The 18319-nt window shown below is 42.3% G+C and overlaps 4 protein-coding genes across 4 annotated transcripts in view; all 4 read right to left on the bottom strand.

Moving 5' to 3' along the window:
- Positions 1-18319, bottom strand: part of anks1b (ankyrin repeat and sterile alpha motif domain containing 1B) — a 227704-nt gene that overhangs the window by 179660 nt on the left and 29725 nt on the right.
- On the bottom strand, positions 2330-5728 carry LOC134037459 (E3 ubiquitin-protein ligase TRIM39-like). Its single transcript, XM_062482741.1, has 2 exons — positions 5469-5728; positions 2330-5074 (listed from the first exon to the last, which is right to left on the bottom strand). Exon 2 carries the CDS (start codon positions 5070-5072, stop codon positions 3450-3452), a length of 1623 nt encoding a protein of 540 aa, XP_062338725.1. The 5' UTR covers positions 5073-5074; positions 5469-5728; the 3' UTR covers positions 2330-3449.
- Positions 7053-9656, bottom strand: LOC134037460 (E3 ubiquitin-protein ligase TRIM39-like). The gene is made up of 2 exons (XM_062482743.1): positions 9534-9656; positions 7053-9316 (listed from the first exon to the last, which is right to left on the bottom strand). The coding sequence occupies exon 2, from the start codon at positions 9312-9314 to the stop codon at positions 7665-7667; it is 1650 nt and encodes a 549-aa protein (XP_062338727.1). The 5' UTR covers positions 9315-9316; positions 9534-9656; the 3' UTR covers positions 7053-7664.
- On the bottom strand, positions 12865-15304 carry LOC134037461 (E3 ubiquitin-protein ligase TRIM39-like). The gene is made up of 2 exons (XM_062482744.1): positions 15176-15304; positions 12865-14937 (listed from the first exon to the last, which is right to left on the bottom strand). Exon 2 carries the CDS (start codon positions 14933-14935, stop codon positions 13322-13324), a length of 1614 nt encoding a protein of 537 aa, XP_062338728.1. The 5' UTR covers positions 14936-14937; positions 15176-15304; the 3' UTR covers positions 12865-13321.

Here is an 18319-nt window from a genome sequence, read left to right as displayed (position 1 = left end):
TCCAATTATTTTTGGTCCCTTAAAAAGGGGGGGGGGGCCACATATAAAATGTGTTGTAATTCCTACACCGTTCACCTGATTTGGATGTAAATACCCTGAAATTAAAGCTGAAAGTCTGCACTTAAAGCACATTTTGATTGTTTCATTTCAAATCCATTGTGGTGGTATACAGAGCCAAAATGATGAAAATTGTGTCAATGTCCAAATACTTATGGACCTAACTGTATATACATTGGAGTGGACATGCACAAAGATAGCTACTGTAGAATATTCCTTCTAGGGTACAGCATATGGTAATGGAGTTTCTATCCTTCAAAGGTCATTCATGACAATATCGTACCCCATCAAGGTCCTGCTAGCTACTGTCTCCTGGCTGTCTCAAGTGAGAGGCCTCAAGTCAAATATATTTATATGACTGTGGGGAAGTTCACCAAATTGACCCGAGAAAGAGAGAAGTCATCTCTTACTGAAACTCATCCTATCACATCAGCACTCTTACACTTTGATTCTATGTAGTACTCTATTGTTACTGTCTATATTCCCCTTCTTTACGGGCTCTGGAACTGCAGTTAAGTGTTTCATTGCTATTTTTGTTGTTCTTGTCTTCATTTGAGACTGATTTGAGAATATTTTTCATGTCTACATAGCTGTTGCTTGCCATGTCCAAATAATTTCATTGTTCAGTATGACCTTGTGTTATACTGTGCACTTCACAAATAAAACAATGACTATTCTCCGCTTGATTATGTATTTTGGTATCATCTGTTCAGAGTGGGAGTGGGGAAGCCCATCAATGGAATTATTTAGTCTACTGTACTGTCTGCAAAATAGTGTGCACATGAGTGTGTATGTGTAAAGTTATGCAAAATTCTGCAGCCCACCTGCGGATTTACACAAGCCTGCAGAACTGACACTGCCGTTTTCCCAAAAAAACGCCCCTCTCTCTGCATGCATCTCTCTGTATGTCTCTCTCTTTGCATCCATCTCTCTGTATGTCTCTCTCTCTCTGTCTCCATCTCTCTTTCTCTCCTTCCGTCTCTGTTTCTCTTTCTCCCACCGTGTCTCTTTATCTCTTCCTTCGTCCGTTTTCCCCCTCTATGTCCCCGTCTCTCTCAGTCTCCCTCCATCTCTCTCAGATAATATTCTCTCAGATTACCATGTGCTTCTGAAGCAGACAGCACACGTACTGTACCCACACAAGGAAACACATGTACCTGCAGTGGAAAACACAAGTGAATGTACACCCACACACATGTACACTGTATACATACTTGACATCAAAGGCTCCTGTCAGAATACAAAGCAACATGCACAACATGCAAATCAAATGTAAACATCAAAGGATATTTACAGTCAGTGCAGAGGGGTTCAAAGCTACATTTATGCATATATGAATAAAAACACACACACACACAAACTGTATGCTAACACATCATAGAATGTGGATATGAACTGACTGCAAAATGCAAGAAAACTAATGCAATGTATTCCCAGAGCATACAGTACAGCCTACACGTTACCCCCCCCCCCCCACACACACACACACACACACACTCATAATACACACTCAAAAGCAACACGCTTACACTGTGGAATTTATAAGACAGCAAAACAGGAATTTCCACACTTTGACCATGTTATGAAATGTCTATCAAACTTGGACGCGAGACTTAAGTCATTTCTGCTTCAATATAATACACAGACATACTGCTGAAACACAAACAAGACACACACATCTATCATACAAATAATAAAACTGAGATAGTAAATTTGCCAAATACTAAGGCACAGTGACTGTGTTTATTTGATATGTTTTGTCAACTTTGAAGGGCCAGATTCAACAGAGAAAACAGTCAAAAGAGCAAACGGAACTCATTCATTGATTCCTCAACAAAAAATGTTTTGCAGCATGTTGAGGCTGCTCATGCCAACAATACAAGATTCAACAAAACAGTACTGAAGATGATAGAATGGCGTGAGGATGAGAAGCAGACAGCGATGCGATGAAAAATGTAATCCTAATTGAAGGTTAAATTCTCTAACACCAAACCCACATATATCCCATACAGTTCTAGGTATACAGTCTCAATCTCAGTTTCAATATTTACACACTATTCATTATATTTAGTACTTGCTTTTTTATATCCCAGTTCAATCCATGTGCACATGAAACATGATGTAGTTCAATCTCATCACACTGATGTCAACTGTTAGAAATAGGGAGCTTTCACAAATTGCTTGATTTTTTTAAATGTGTATACATTTTTAATACAACAAATAGTTCATGAAGTTCACTAGGGATAATGAAAATGTACTGTCCATTCAAATCTCAACACAGTGTGCATTGCATCCCTTGCATAAAGTAGGCTACTCAAATTATGTAAGAATAACATTACCAAATTAAAAACATTACTGACATTACGTATGTACTGCTTCAAAATGATCTCCTTGTACTAGCCTAAAGTGTTTATGCCAGGTTGGTTTTAATCACAGAAAGTATGATAAGAGGGCCATAGTTTCCATCACCATAATTAAGGGCTAAAGAATAGATATTGCTTCTCTGTCAAAGTGCAGCCAATGCAAGAGTACAAAAGATATTATAAAAAGAGACCAGACCACAAACATTCCCACTTTCTGGATATTGTGTCTCAGGAAGACAGAGACAGGGTTGGGGGTCTAAGCTAAGCACTCATCTCCTTTACTCAAGACTCACTGTCCAGTATCCATCTTCAGGGTCCAGTGGAATAATCCCCTTCCTGTTGATGGACTCACTGGCTACTACCAGTTACTCTGCCCCTCAACCTGCACCTCAGACAGTAGTAGATCCTTCCAGAGGGGATGCCCTGCTTTCCCAAGGCAACAATATAACAGTCAAACCTTTCTGGATTGTTAGAAAACATCTTCCATAGGACTCCATTTCTCCACTGTTAAAGAATGAATAGTTTCTCAGTGGAGGTGCAGCCAGTGAAAGAGTAGTTATGAGACCTGACCTCCACAATAAAAGGAGACCAGACCCTCCTCATAGTCCACAAACACCCCCACCATCTGGGCTTCTCATTTATGGAGAGGAGGACTACAGAGTCTGCATTTGCCCTAATGTGCAAATGTTCATCATTATAAGTCCAGTCTCCATCCTCAGGGCGTCATCATCATTGTGATTGTCCCCTTCCTGATGATGGGCTCTCTGGCCACTCCTCAGTGAGGTGAAGTCCTCTTTATGTGCATCTCTCCAGGACACATTACAGTATTACATTGCACACATTCAGTGCATCCCCACACAAATATATATGTATTACATATTATATATGTATGTATGTATTACATATGTTTTTACATATTATATATGTAATACAAATACAATACTGCGTCAATGACACTGTTTTCATACCATGTCAGAAGGATAGCCTGACCAACACTGTGCTAAATTTCCATATACAGGTCATGGCCAACTAAGGATTAACAGGAGATATAATGAGTGGGGCAGAGTTTTTACCTCCATTATTAGGACTAGGGCTAAAGAATGGATAAAGCTTCTCTTTGAAGGTGCAGCCAGTGTAAGAGTAGATATGAGACTTGGCCTCCACATCATAAAAGGAGACCAGGCCCTCCTCATAGTCCACAAACACCCCCACCTTCTGGGGCTTCTGTCTCAGGGAGAGGAGGACACCAGGTCCAGCTTCAGCCACATACTCATTTCCATCAGTAAGACTCACAGTCCAGTATCCATTCCCAGGACTCAGGGTGATCTCCCCCTTCCTGTTGATGGACTCTCTGGCCACTCCTAAATCCCAATCAGTCTTCCCCTCAACCTGCACCTCATAGTAGAACCTCAGTGAGGAGAAGCACTGTTTTCCCAGGACAATAATACATGAGTCAAACCTTTCTGGACCGTCAGAAAGATTATTGCGTTTGTCTCCATCTCTCACTTGTTTCCCATCCGCAGATAGAATGAGATTGGGATGTGCGGTATCAGGGTCCAGAGTCACATCCACTGCATACTGCTGAATCCTCTTCAGCTTGACTTCAGGAAACTTCTCCATCTCTTTATCCAGAGTCTCCTTCAGCTGAGAAACAGCTCTTCCCAATGTACCCTCATAAAGATCACTGTGGACACTGATCTCAGACCAGTCCTTGCTGTGTGGAGGGGTGCTCAGGGATGGGAAGCTCTGGAGCAGGTGGAGGTGGTCCTCAGTGTTTGAAAGCTTCTCAAGTTTAGAGCTTTTCTTCTGCAACTCAGTGATCTCCTGCTCCAGATCTTTAATCAACCCTTCAGCCTGTTTCTCTGCTGCTTTCTGCTTCTCCTCAATCACCTCAATGAGCTCAGCCTGGCTTCTCTCAATGGAGCGCACCAGAGCAGTGAATACCTCTATGCTGTCTGATATCTCTTTATGTGCATCTCTCCTGCTGATCTCCAATGAGTGTTTGATGTCCTTAATCTTCCTAGAGTGTATATGTATAATCTTATACATTTCCATCATCACATCTTCCAGTTTAGACTTAATTTCTCTATATTCCTCCTCTAAAGGAACAGCATTGTGAGTCTGGTGGTCTGTGTTGATGCACATCAGACAAACACACATCTGGTCAGTCCTACAGAAGACTTCTAAAGGTTTGTCATGCTTCTGACACATCCTGTCCTCCAGGTTCACCACAGGGTCAATCAGCTTGTGTTTCTTCAAGGTTGCAACTCTCTGATGAGGCTCCAGGTGAGTCTCACAGTAGGAGGTCTGACACACCAGACAGGACTTCAGGGCCTTGAGCTTCCTCCCAGTGCAGACATCACAGGGTATTTCTCCAGGTTTGCAAAGGAACTCCTCTTTCCCTCTAACGTTCAACATCTTAAATTTCTCGACAACATCTCTGAACATTGTGTTGACCTGAAGATTTGGTCTTCTGTAGAAATCCTTCATACACATGGGGCACTGATACAGATCATTGTTATCCCAGTGCCTGGAGATACAGTCCTTGCAGAAGTTGTGTCCACATGGAAGGGACACAGGCTCAGTTAAAAGGTCCAGACAGATACAACACCGGAACTGCTCTTCAGAAAACAGACTGCTGGGAGAAGCCATATCTAGAGAGACCAAAGGTAACACAATAAAGCATTTCCTGGAACAAGAGGCTTTTAAAATGATTTTATAACCTATAATCATGAACTTCATAACTTTGCCCAACAATGTCACTCAACACTGCATATCTAACGGCCATATTTACTGGGATACATTTTGGTTGTTAGGGCTTGCTTTATGAAAAGCATCCTAGGTTCAATGAGCCAAGACCGCACCTCTTATTTACTGGAAAGGGGGGGGTACCCCTACCTAGATTAGAAACTTTAACATGGCTGCCCGTGTGTTAGTGACACCACTCCACAACCACGACAGTAGATTACTGACTGCAAACCCCCTTGGAGTTTATCGCTTGACTAAGTTACAAGTAGTAAGAATGATCAACTACAACTAAAAACCTACCTTGCTTGCAATGTTCTTATATTTTGAAAACGATAACAGAATAAAGCCGTTACTGATCCGCTAATGCAAGTCGATTGACTAACTTGTTTGTATTTTTTTGTTCGCTGAATCTGTAAACCAAAAACAAGTTGACAGGGACAAAAGACGCTACATTGTATTTTAAGACATTTGCGGAGCTAAGCAATCGTTTATATCGAGATCCCTATGCTACTGTACTTTCTTCAACTTTACACCAGACAAATAACAGCAGGCTGTTCCTCCGTCATAGTGCGTATGTATGTCCCTCCTGATACAAAGTTAACCCTTTACTGTTAGAGACATACAGACACGTATATCCCTCTCCATTTAGCTCGCTCTCTCACTCACACTAACTTTTTTGGAGGAAGGAAGATAATATCCTGAAACTTGATTTCATGAACAGAGACATGTTTATCAGTAAGTAAACTTTTGGTATGACTGACATTTCAAATTTCATTTAGAAGTGTTTTCCCCTCATGAAAACACATATTTCTCATCTGATATATCTCATGTTTCTAATTGCAGACATATTCAAAGTGTAAGAATAGGCCTACTACCAGAAAACTACAACATGACAAATATACATTTTTCAACAAAAGGGACATATTTTTGCATTTTCGAGATGGAGACTGTCCAATGGAGGAGTGTATTGAGAAGGTATCATTTTTCTTCTGTACCTATCTGCCTTCGCTTCACATGCCACAATCTTTCTTAGAGCAATCCCAGTAAGCTCCCGACCCAAGCTCTTCTCCTGTCTGGCCCCCCAATGGTGGAATCACCTCCCCACCTGCATCAGAGACACTGACTGTCTCCCCACCTTCAAGAAAAGGCTTAAGACACACTTGTTCTGGGAGTACAACGGTACTTAAGAATGATTTGCTGGACCTGATGTTAGTTTCCTCCAGGAACACAATGACTCTTATTGAGGGACTTGTTGCTCTTGTTGGTTAGTTGTAACTGATTTAACTTCTTGTACTCGCTGTGAATTATATTATTGTTGCTTTTTCTACAGGTACACTCTTGCACTTTTTGAGGTTCATGAAGTTTAATTGTAACTTGTTTAACCCTTGTGCTGCCTTCGGGTCACATGACCCAAAGGTTCATAACGAATCATTGTTGTGTTTACCCAATTTTACCCAATACAAAAACAACTAAAAATAATTTTCTTTTAACCTTTGCAATGTAGGGGGTCTGAGAAAGCCCAACGGTTAAAAGAAAATGCTTTACTTTGTTTCTGTATGTGGTAAAGTTGTCGCAATACGACGGTGGGTCACAATGACTGATGGGTCAGAATGTCCCGAAGATAACACAAGGGTTAACTACATGCTCTTATAGTTCTTCCCATTGGCACTTATTTGCTTTTCACAATGTATGCTTCATGTTTTGGCTACCCGCAATGTTGTGGGGCTATCTCGTTGTTATGATCAGTGACCTATGCACATTTGTAAAGCTCTCTCTTGGAAGTCGCTTTGGATAAAAGCGTCTGCTAAATTAATAAATGTAACGTAAATGTAAGCTAGAGGTGCCAAAATATAGTTCACTGACCTTCATCACTTACAGACACGTCAAAGTCCCAGAACCAAAGGGAATATTTTTACTTGCTTTCATTTTGTTATCCTTAAAGAGGCCATGTGGCATGCTAGATTCCAGAATATATATATTATTATGTAAGGTTTGACATTGTTTATGTTTCAATATTTTTTATCAGTGGTAAGAAAAAGCACAAAACAGGTTACTGATGAATAGAAACAAATCAACCAATAGTACAGTGGAATGGAGGATCATGGATCATCAGGGAAGCCTGATAGGCCTAATGGAAAAATCACTAAACCATTCTACAAGAAAATATGTGTTGACCCCCATTAGAAACACATCTGTTCATAAACCCTAATCATATCACATTACATTTGGTACCAGGTGTATCATAAAATATCCAATCATTAACTAATACAGTCTTCATACATAATACACTATCCAGTTCCTTTTCACCAGATACACAGTTAAAACGCTGTTATGATTGACAGACCAGATGCATAAACTCACCTCAATATAGAATACAGCTACTTGTTGCAGTATATTAATTTGAATCAGGTTTCAAAACATGTCTATGTCTTGCTGTACAAAGACAGTTACACTGCATACATGAATTGGTTCAATGAGTTAATCTGACATATCACATTAATCTGACACCATTCTAAAGTTTATACTGTATGAGGTCACAGGACATATGATGAGAGGGACAGAGTTTTCACCACCATCATTAAGACATGGATTAAAGAATGGATATAGCTTCCCTTTGAAGGTGCAGCCAGTGAAAGAGAAGATATGAGACCTGGCCTCCACATCATAAAAGGAGACGAGACCCTTCGCGCAATCCACAAACACCCCCACCTTCTGGGGCTTCCGTCTCAGGGACAGGGAGACACCAGGGCCAGCATTAGCTGTGTACTCATTTTGATTCCTCAAAGACAGAGTCCAGTATCCGTCCACAGGGTTCAGGGTGACGGTTGACTTCCTGTTGACGGTCTCTCTGGCTACTCCCAGATCCCACTTAGTCTTCCCCTCAACCTGCACCTCATAGTAGAACCTCCCTGAGGAGAAGCCCTGCTTTCCCAGGACAATGAGACTCCGGTTAAACCTCTCTGGATTGTCAGGAAGATTGTTCCATAGGTTTCCATGTTTCACTTGTTTCCCATCCTCAGACAGGATGAGTTTGGGATGAGCTGTATCAGGGTCCAGAGTCACATCCATTGCATACTGCTGAATACTCCTCATCTTATTTTTCAAAAATCTCTCCATCTCTTTATTGAGTGTCTTCATCAGCTGAGAAACAGCTGTTTCTAGGGTTCCCTTATACTGATAACTGTGGACACTGATCTCAGACCAGTCCTTGGTGTGCTCAGGGGTGCTCAGGGATGGGAAGCTCTGGAGCAGGTGGAGGTGGTCCTCAGTGTTTGAAAGCTTCTCAAGTTTAGAGCTTTTCTTCTGCAACTCAGTGATCTCCTGCTCCAGATGTTTAATCAACCCTTCAGCCTGTTCCTCTGCTGCTTTCTGCTTCTCCTCAATCACCTCAATGAGCTCAGCCTGGCTTCTCTCAATGGAGCGCACCAGAGCAGTGAATACCTCTATGCTGTCTGATATATTTTCATGTGCATCTCTCCTGCTGATCTCTAATGAGTGTTTGATCTCTAACACCTTCCAAGAGCGTATCTTTATCATCTGATTCATTTCGGCCATCACAACGGCCATCTTAGCTTTCCTCTTCCTACTCTCCTCCTCTAAAGGGACAGCAACGTGAGTCTGGTGGTCCGTTTTGACGCACATCAGACAAACACACGTCTGGTCAGTCCTACAGAAGAGTTCTAACAGTTTGTCATGCTTCTGACACATCCTGTCCTCCAGGTTCTTCACAGGGTCGATCAGCTTGTGTTTCTTCAAGGTTGCAACTCTCTGATGAGGCTCCAGGTGAGTCTCACAGTAGGAGGTCTGACACACCAGACAGGACTTCAGGGCCTTGAGCTTCCTCCCAGTGCAGACATCACAGCACACTTCTCCAGGTTTGGCATGGTAACCCTTTTTCCATATCATACTCATATTAAATTTCTCCACAACCTCTCTGAGGGTTGTGTTGACACGAAGGTCCGGTCTTTTGTTGAACCTTTCCTTACACATGGGACACTGATACACGTCACTGACATCCCAGTAGTTTGTGATGCAGGCCTTACAGCAGGTGTGTCCACATGGAGTAGAAACTGGGTCGTTAAACACATCCAGACAGATAGAACACAGGAACTGCTCTTCAGACAGCAGACTGCAGGGAGAGGCCATAACTAGAGAGACCAAAGGTAACACCATAAAGCATTTCTTGGAACAAGTAGTTTCTTTGATTATAATTCTGCTACCAGATTCTGGTTGACATCATATGAAACATTAACACATTTTGAATAAATGTGAGAACAATCTACAGAGAAAATTTTAAATTGAGAAAACTAGATGACGTGAAAAGAACTGAGCTGTTACTGACTCACTAAACTGATGTTTACTTACTTGTTTGTATTTTTACAGCTGTTGAATCTGTTCTTGAACTGCAAATCCAAATAAAAACTACGATTACAGGCTATAGAGCTATGGAGCAGTTCCTTGCATACCGACAATGCATGTCCTTCAGCTTTACTTGAATGATACGATAAAAAGTTGCTCCTCCTTGTCCTCCTCTTCCAATTTATTATGAAACACTTAACCCTTTACATGGCTGGATTCTATAAAAGTGAATGAGGTGGATAGAAGGGCTTATGCTGGGTACACACTAAAATATTTTTTTAATATTATAAGATTTTCAAAATGTGAGAGACCACAAACATGAGGACAAAAAAATCCTAGACTTAACCGTTTTGCTCCCCCCACACTGATTTCTGATCGTAAATATGTTGAATATTTACGATTCGTGATCGGGGCGGCTCCGACATTCTTCCGAGCATGTTCGGTCACTCTTAACACACCTCACACCAAGGGAAAATCTGATAAGATCATCTGTAGAACCATCAAGATAATCGGGACATTACCTAGGATTGTCGGAAGGGGTGAAATCGGCTCAATTATCCTGTGGTGTGTACCCAGCATTACTCATCTACTGTAACAAAGATTCCTTTCTCACTCAAACTTAAGAAGCTATCGACCAACAAAAGTTTGCTTTTCTTTCTTACTCTTCCACTCAGTCAATAAAATAATAAAAATAAAAATATTTTGTATATCTATATTTTTTATGATAAAAAATATTATTAGGAAAACTAAATACAAGATTTCCGGGATATTGTGTCACGGCTGCAGCCGTGACCCCCTGTTGTTTTGGTTTTTCCCTGCCCTAGTGTTTCTGTGTCTGTCATTGTCTTCACCTGTCTCGTTAGTTTCATTGTGTCCACCTGTGTCTTGTTTGGTTCTGTGTATTTAGGTTCCTGTTTTGTGTCCAGTCTTTGTCTTGTCATTACCCTTGTTACGTGAGTACCCCGTCTGTGTTCCTGTTTCAAGAAATAAACCCCTTTGTTCGACAATTCCTGCCGACTCTCCTGCATTTGGGTCCTACCCCACCACTCGACGTGAGATATTGTATATAATTAGCAGGAATCAGGGAGCCACTATCAATCTGAGGGAAACTTCTGGAACTACCAGGAGAGTTGGCATTTCTGCACACGGGACACTGACACAGATTCACTGTTATTCCAATGCTTGGTATTACAGTCCTTACAGAAATTGTGTCCACATAAAAAAGATCGACACTGCTGGAAGACATGAACTTCAGACAGGAGACCATTAGGAGAAGCTATATCTATATAGACACCAAAAGCAAAACCACTGAGACTTTTTCCAGTCAGTCAACACTCAGTATTTACAGTACATGGGTTCAGTCAACATGGCACTAGTAAATTATTTTTTCAACTAGGCTAGAGCAGTAAGTGTTTTGCAAGTGTGCTGTGAATCATCTGACAATTGAACTTTGATTCTCAGCTTTATTACAGTCCATCACCTCAGTGATATGAGAATCTATTCACAACTTCAACATGTACCTCCATCTACCAATTCACTCACACATTTACTGTTCACACATCAATCATACCTGCACTATACTCTCACCATACACACACATGTATACACCCTACTGCAGGCTACATCAAACTCTTGATCAAATTTGAGAGCCCTGCAATCATGTATTCTTGTATTGTAAGACAACCACCTATTGTAGGAATACACAACCGGCAATTACTTTTACGTCTGTCTATGGGACCTTATGAAGGTCATCAGCCACAGTGTTCATTCACGAGGTAGTCTGAAGACAAGACAATACCATACCCAGTAGATTGTTGTATTTTTATAGCGCAGTGACATTGGTATGGCCTTGTGCCAGTGACAGACATTGCCAGCCAGACAATGTAAATAAGCTTTTGAAGGACATCTTATCTCTGAATTTGCCATTACAAATTGCTGTTACCGCATGTGTAACGGAGGTGTAAGAGACATGGTCTTGCTCCGCCAGGGCCTTCGTTCGATGCCGGGAGTCGAACCTGACACCTCTGGACTGCCAAGCGCAACCACTACCAACTACGGCAACGAAAAACTAGCTCTTTGTTGACGCGGGTGGCCTCTTACATACCTGAGGAGTGAGTTTCACCGATTCACACCGGTTACACATGTACCCATGGCTCTGTGTTTAAGTTTGCCGTTTGAACTGGACCCGCTGCCTTACTTATCTTTGTGTCAGCTTAAACATCCTGGGCCTCATGTAATAACGCTTTTGCGCCCAGTTCAGGCGTATTTGTTTCGCAATTTGTGAGTAAAAGCATGGCTAGGTACGTACAAACATGCCGCACTGAGGTAAAAGCGCAGACTGCCTGTCGCGGGAACTGAAAATGGCAAATTGCGCTTTTCCGTGTCATGCATATGCATTCACAGGAGGGTCAAAGGGAAAGTGTGAGTTTCCCATGAAAAGATGGGAGGGGATGCGTAAAGTGCGCCTAATTATGTATTCCGCGGTATGTACAAAAACCGCATGTGAAAGCGCACCTCTATTTTGCAGTGAAAATTATCCGCCGTAACCAGGATGCGCATATGCCTCCTGGTGAAATGGCAGCCGTAACCCGAGCAAGACGAAGACATAGGCCTAAGGATTTTTGCCACAAGGATCACACTTTTTGAGTTGAGTGAACACAAAATCATTACGCGTTACAGATTAAGCAGCCATGCAATATTACAGTTACTGGAAGAAATCAAAGATTACATCGAATCTCCGACTCAGCGTTCACATTCCATTCCAGCAGCTACATTACAAATATTGGCATCAGGATCACTTCAAACAGTCATCGCTGTTTTGACTTTGGTGGCTGATCCATGATACAAAGAGAGAAGGAGGACCATTTAATTGCGCGTTTAAATGCTCGCAATGTACGTTGGCGGAGAAAGGCGCTGATTACCCGATGACCTGCAGGTTTCGTAAATACGAGGTAAAAGTATCACAGTGTGCGCAATGTGCGGGTTGGCCATGGCGCTAATAACGCTACGTTTGCGAATGTAGGTACATGAGGCCCTCAGTCTTTTAGTCATCACATTGACTGGATCTCCATTTCCTAGTACAAACCTTTGTTTGTTTGAGCCTGAAACAAACGTACTATTCAAAGAAACTGTTTGAATAGTACGTCATGTAAAAGACTGGAAAAAGGCTAAAGCGCCGGGTGAATGGAAAGAAAAAGTGTTTATACTTTGCACTCCCTTCAGACACCTACTGTCACTTACTCTCTACAATGGTGTCAACACAGTGACTACTATACATGTGAATCCATGGGAATATGCAGGCAGCCTTTGTGTTACAATTTTTTTTTTATTTGTCCAGTGTGTGTTCAAACATTTGACAGATTTTTATGTTCCCAAAATCCCAACAGAATGTGACCACTCAATACATCAGGAGACAAATGCAAGCTCACTGCGACAACACAAACATGGTGTTAGGGTTCAGAAGGGGATCTGAACGACCCCCATGGGGGCAGTCATTTTCAACTGGAAAGGGATTTCTGGGTGACATCCACTATGGTTAGAAAAACCAATACCCCATCATTGATCCTTGAGTGCAGAAATCCATATTCTGTTGTTCTCCACAAGTACAGTATATCTACATGTACTTCAAACAATGTTATACATTACAACCACCATCCTGTCATAACATTACATATATTCATCAAAATACAATGGTCAGTAATCCCAGATAATTATCAGTGAATTGATAGAATACTGCATCCCAACAATTAAATGACAATTCGTAGGTTCATTCAACAGGTCAGTTTCACAAGTCTTTACAGGGATATGATCAGAGGAGCTGCATTTTTGCCACCATGATTGGAGCTAGGGCTGAAATATGGATACAACTTCCCTTTGAAGGTGCAGCCAGTGTAAGAGTAGATATGAGACCTGGCCTCCACGTCATAAAAGGAGACCAGACCTCTTTCATAGTCCACAAACACCCCCACCTTCTGGGGCTTCTGTCTCAGGGAGAGGAGGACACCAGGGGCAGCATTAACTGTGTACTCATTGCCATTCCTCAAAGACAGAGTCCAGTATCCATCCTCAGGTCTATCCACAAGTCTGACTGTCCACTTTCTGTTGATGGACTTGCTGGCCACTCCTAAATCCCAAATAATCTTCCCTTTAACCTCAACCTCATAGTAGGACCTCCCGGCTGAGAGGTCCTGCATCCCCAGGACCCCGAGAGTCCGGTTAAATCTCTCTGGGCTGTCAGGAAGATTGTTCCAGAGGTCTGCATGTGTCACTTGTTTCCCATCCTCAGACAGGCGGAGTTTGGGATGTGCTGTATCAGGGTCCAGAGTCACATCCACTGCATACTGCTGAATCCTCTTCAGCTTGACTATAGGCATATTCTCCATCTCTTTATTGAGTGCGTCTTTTAGCTGAGAGATGGTTCTTCCCAATGCCCCCTTGTACAGATCCCCATCAACACTGACCTCAGGATAATCTTTCATTTGTGGGGTGCTCAGGGATGGGATGCTCTGGAGCAGGTGGAGGTGGTCGTCACTGTGTGAGAATTTGTCCAGCTCGGTGCTTCTCCTCTTCAGCTCAGTGATCTCCTGCTCCAGATCTTTGATGGACTCATCTGCCTGTTTCTCTGCTGCTTTCTGCTTCTCCTCAATCATCTCAATGAGCTCAGCCTGGCTTTTCTCAATGGCCCGGACCAGAGCAGTGAAGACCTCAATGCTGTCTGATATCTCTTCAAGTGCATCTCTCTTGCTGGTCTCTACTGAGCGTTTGATCTTCTCAACCTCCCTAGAGCGTATCTGTATCATCTTATTCATTTCGGCCAGTATCTCGTGCATCGTTGCTTTCCTTTCGCTATATTCCTCCTCTAGAGAAACAGTATCATGCGTCTGGTGGTCTGTGGTGACGCACATGAGACACACACACGTCTGGTCAGTCCTGCAGAACAGTTCCAGGGGTCTCTCATGCTTCTGACACATCCTGTCCTCCAGGTTCTCCACAGGGTCGATCAGCTTGTGTTTCTTCAAGGCTGCAACTCTCTGATGAGGCTCCAGATGAGTCTCACAGTAAGAGGTCTGACAGACAGGACAGGACTTCTTGGCCTTGAGTTTCCTCCCAGTGCAGACGTCACAGGACACATCCCCAGGTTTGGAATGTGACTCGTATTTAACTCGGACATTCATCCTAAATTTCTCGACAACATCTCTGAACATTGTGTTCACAAAGATGTCAGGTTTTCTGCCGAAGTTCTTCTGACACAGTGGACACTGACACACATCGTTGTTATCCCAGTGCCTTGTGATGCAGGCCTTACAGTAATTGTGTCCGCATGGAATAGTGACAGGTTCTGTGAACACATCCAGACAGATAGAACACTGGAACTGATCTTCAGACAGGAGACTGCTGCATGAAGCCATGTCTAGAGAGAAACCAAAAGTAAAACCATAAAAGCATTGCCTTGCAATTGTGCTCTCTCTGATTTGATTTTGCTACCCAAATTCTGTCTTGCTTCATGGCCTTTTGATTGGTATTTTAACACACCGTAGGTAAGAATTGTAACACATGTAAGAACGATTTAGGTCAGTAAAACTGTCAAAACAGGAAATGGGAATACATGGAATTGTTCATTATTTATAATCGTGAATTTTTCTACTTACTTTTTTCAGTGGTTGCTGAATCTGTTCTTCTGTTTATATGTTAATGTAAAAGCTAAAAAACGTTTTTCTTGCTTGCAAATTCTACTGTATGCTTAAGTTTCACTTCAGCGATATGGCTGTCCCTTCCCCTCTACCAGTGCACGCATGTTCAGTGTCTCCTCTTCCTGCTACAAAGTTAACCCTTCACATGGCTTCATCATTTTAAGGGAGCATATTGATCAAGAGGGTTGTGAGTCCCAAAGACTAGGAAACGTCACAGCAATAAAGATATATCACGGACCAGACCTGGAATCTTTCAGCAAACTTTGTATTTAAACACATTAAATGAACACTTCAGAATAGAGGTGACAGTGACTGACTGACCTCAACTCCCTTCTTGGTGTTTTTGATAAGTACAGGACTACTACAAAAAGAAAGTATTTAGTACCAGATCACAGTACTTTTTGTATTTTACCAGTTGTCGTTGAGCTTCCGTCACACAGACTGTATTTGCATAATGTATTTCTGAGGTGACTGGTTGGGATGTTGTTTGGAATCCAGTGTCCATACCACATCGTGCTCTTTAGGCAACTTGGCTTCTCTCATAAACACACACACACACAAATAGCTGCCTCTGACTATTTTCTTTCATTTCCACTCAATTATAATTAAAAGCAGGCAGAAGAAATCAATAACCAATACCCATTCTCCTCAGGATTCAGGAAGTCCATCATCGATCATGTGATCATCCTGAAGGTCAGCTCATCAGTGAGGCCATGCCTATAGGGTTGTAGTTCCGGTGAGGGGCTATGTTATGTAGCGTAGTTGAGTTGGCACACAAAGATGTACTGTAAGCAGGATGAAGATGGTGCGGTGAAACCTGTGGTACCTTTGAAGACTATGAGCAGCTTGTACGTGCGTGTGTCGGAAAAAGTGGGTCAATATTAAAACAAGTGATTGGACAAACGTCCTGTACATAAAAGGACCCACATACAAACACCACCCACCAGACTCCCCCACAACAAGCCTGATATTTCTATTTCCCCAAGCCTTAAAACAATAAGACAATTTATCCCTCCCACCCTCAGTCGGCCTGCAACCAGAACTTTCTCAGTTGTCCTGAAATGACTCCCGACTCGTTCTCTTGTGAAATTTTCACACAGGGCGACCATAAAGAAATGACTCACTTAACCAAAACAGTTTATGGTGGTTTTTATATGAAACGCACCCCTTAGACCTTTCTAGAATTAGATGTTTTACAACCCTTAAGCCATGCGGCTCTGACGCAGGCGGCCAGCAATGCTTGACATAGTAGTGCTCCACACCTACGCACACAAAACACAGTTACTCTGCTAAAGGGTCACTCCCATTACGTGTGAAAAGGTAGGTGTTTATGTTCATGGAAAATACATTTGTCCACTTGTCCCGAATCCCTATTTTTTTTCTTTTTTCGACACTGTGAGATCCCTTCAAGAGAAAGAAAGAGCGAGGAAGGGAGGGGGGATACAGTAAGTGAGACATGGGGGGGTTACAGAGAAAGCAAGAGAGAGAGGGAGGGGGTACAGAGAGAGCGAGAGGGGGAGGGAGAGAGAAAGGATGTACAGGGAAAGAGGGAGAGAGTTGTGGAATCAATCAGACAGGGAGAGGGAAGACAAAAATCACTGTGTATCCAGTGTAGGTATTGATTGGTCCTATATTTCAATCAGCTTCCATCTGGAAACCCCTTAGCACAGTCTGTGTATTTGTGTGTGTGTTTGTGTGTGTGTGTGTGTGTGTGTGTGTGTCTGTGCGTGTTAACAATTGAGTTGATGATCAATGGAAGCCCAGACCTGTATTATCATCAAGTCAGGAATGTGAAAACAGTGCCACCCTGAGGAACTGTATTCTGCAGATCCAGTAACTTGTGATTTAAAGCACAAAATAAACTTTTGTTTGCTTCATTTCATTTCCATTACAGCCTAGGGTTCATACCTGAAACATAAAATGCAAAGGAACATAGAAAATAGACTATTTGATCTCAGGCTATGAGCTCCGATGTCAAGTACTGCACAGGCAATGGGTGGGAGGAGCTAGGGAAGCATCCTTCAAGCCATGAGCAGCTACACACACACCTAGAGCTACATTAACACGCCTACCAGCCAGCTACAGAGCTAGAGCTACATTAACACGCCTACCATCCAGCTACAGAGCTAGAGCTACATTAACACGCCTACCAGCCAGCTACAGAGCTAGAGCTACAATAACATGCCAGTAAGAATAAAGATGTGAGGAAAATTGTTCAGAACTTCCCAGGCAACAACTTGGTTAGTTAGTAACTGACTTAAAACTATTGTACTTGCTATATTTTTTGCTTGCTTTTTTCCCACAGGTACACCCTTGCACTTTTGAGGTTCATGTTGTTAAATTGTTTAATTGTAACTTGTTCAACTACATGCTCTTATGGTTCTTCCCTTAGGGACTTATTTCGTTTTCACAATGTATGCTTCATGTTTTGGCTACCTGCAATGTTTGGGGCTCGTTGTTATGATCAGTGACCTATGCACTTTTGTAAAACTGTCTTTTGGAAGTTGCTTTGGATAAAAGCGTCTGCTAAATGCATAAACGTAAAATGTAAATGTAACAACTTATAAGGGTAACACAAAACCCAATCAATGTTACTGCACAGGCCTCTGTAGACTAACAATAAAAAAAAAGAGAAAAGTATAGGAAAAGGCAACAGAACCCGGAAAGCAATATCATACATAAACCGACCAGGGGTCAGTCCAAGACACTCCTGCTTCTACCCCCCAACCACTCCCCTCCTACAGGTTGATGGCTCGCATCCAAAAATGGCTATCAGATGACTATACAGTATACTATTTACTGTCCATTGCATGCATCCTCATTCCTATTGGCTTCAAATCAAGAGCAAATCAAACAGCCTTCACTGGAGTATTTGGTTATGGACGACACGTCGCCGAAGCGGTGGAGGGTCTGAGTTCATTCGGCAGAATATCTCATCGGGTTCAATCAGGCAGCCTCAAGCCAAGTCCATCTTCATTAGCCTCGCCCCATGGGGAAATTAGCTGTGCGGACAGACTGACAATTCAAACGTGGGTCTAATCAATACAGGGCAGCGATTGCAGCTATTGCTTGATTAACGTTGCGTAACACAGAAGAATAAGA

Source organism: Osmerus eperlanus, chromosome 17, assembly GCF_963692335.1.
Source record: "Osmerus eperlanus chromosome 17, fOsmEpe2.1, whole genome shotgun sequence".
Taxonomy (NCBI): Eukaryota; Metazoa; Chordata; class Actinopteri; order Osmeriformes; family Osmeridae; genus Osmerus; species Osmerus eperlanus.
The sequence above is the reverse complement of the archived record's forward strand: the minus strand, read 5'-3'. Positions and strand labels throughout refer to the sequence as shown.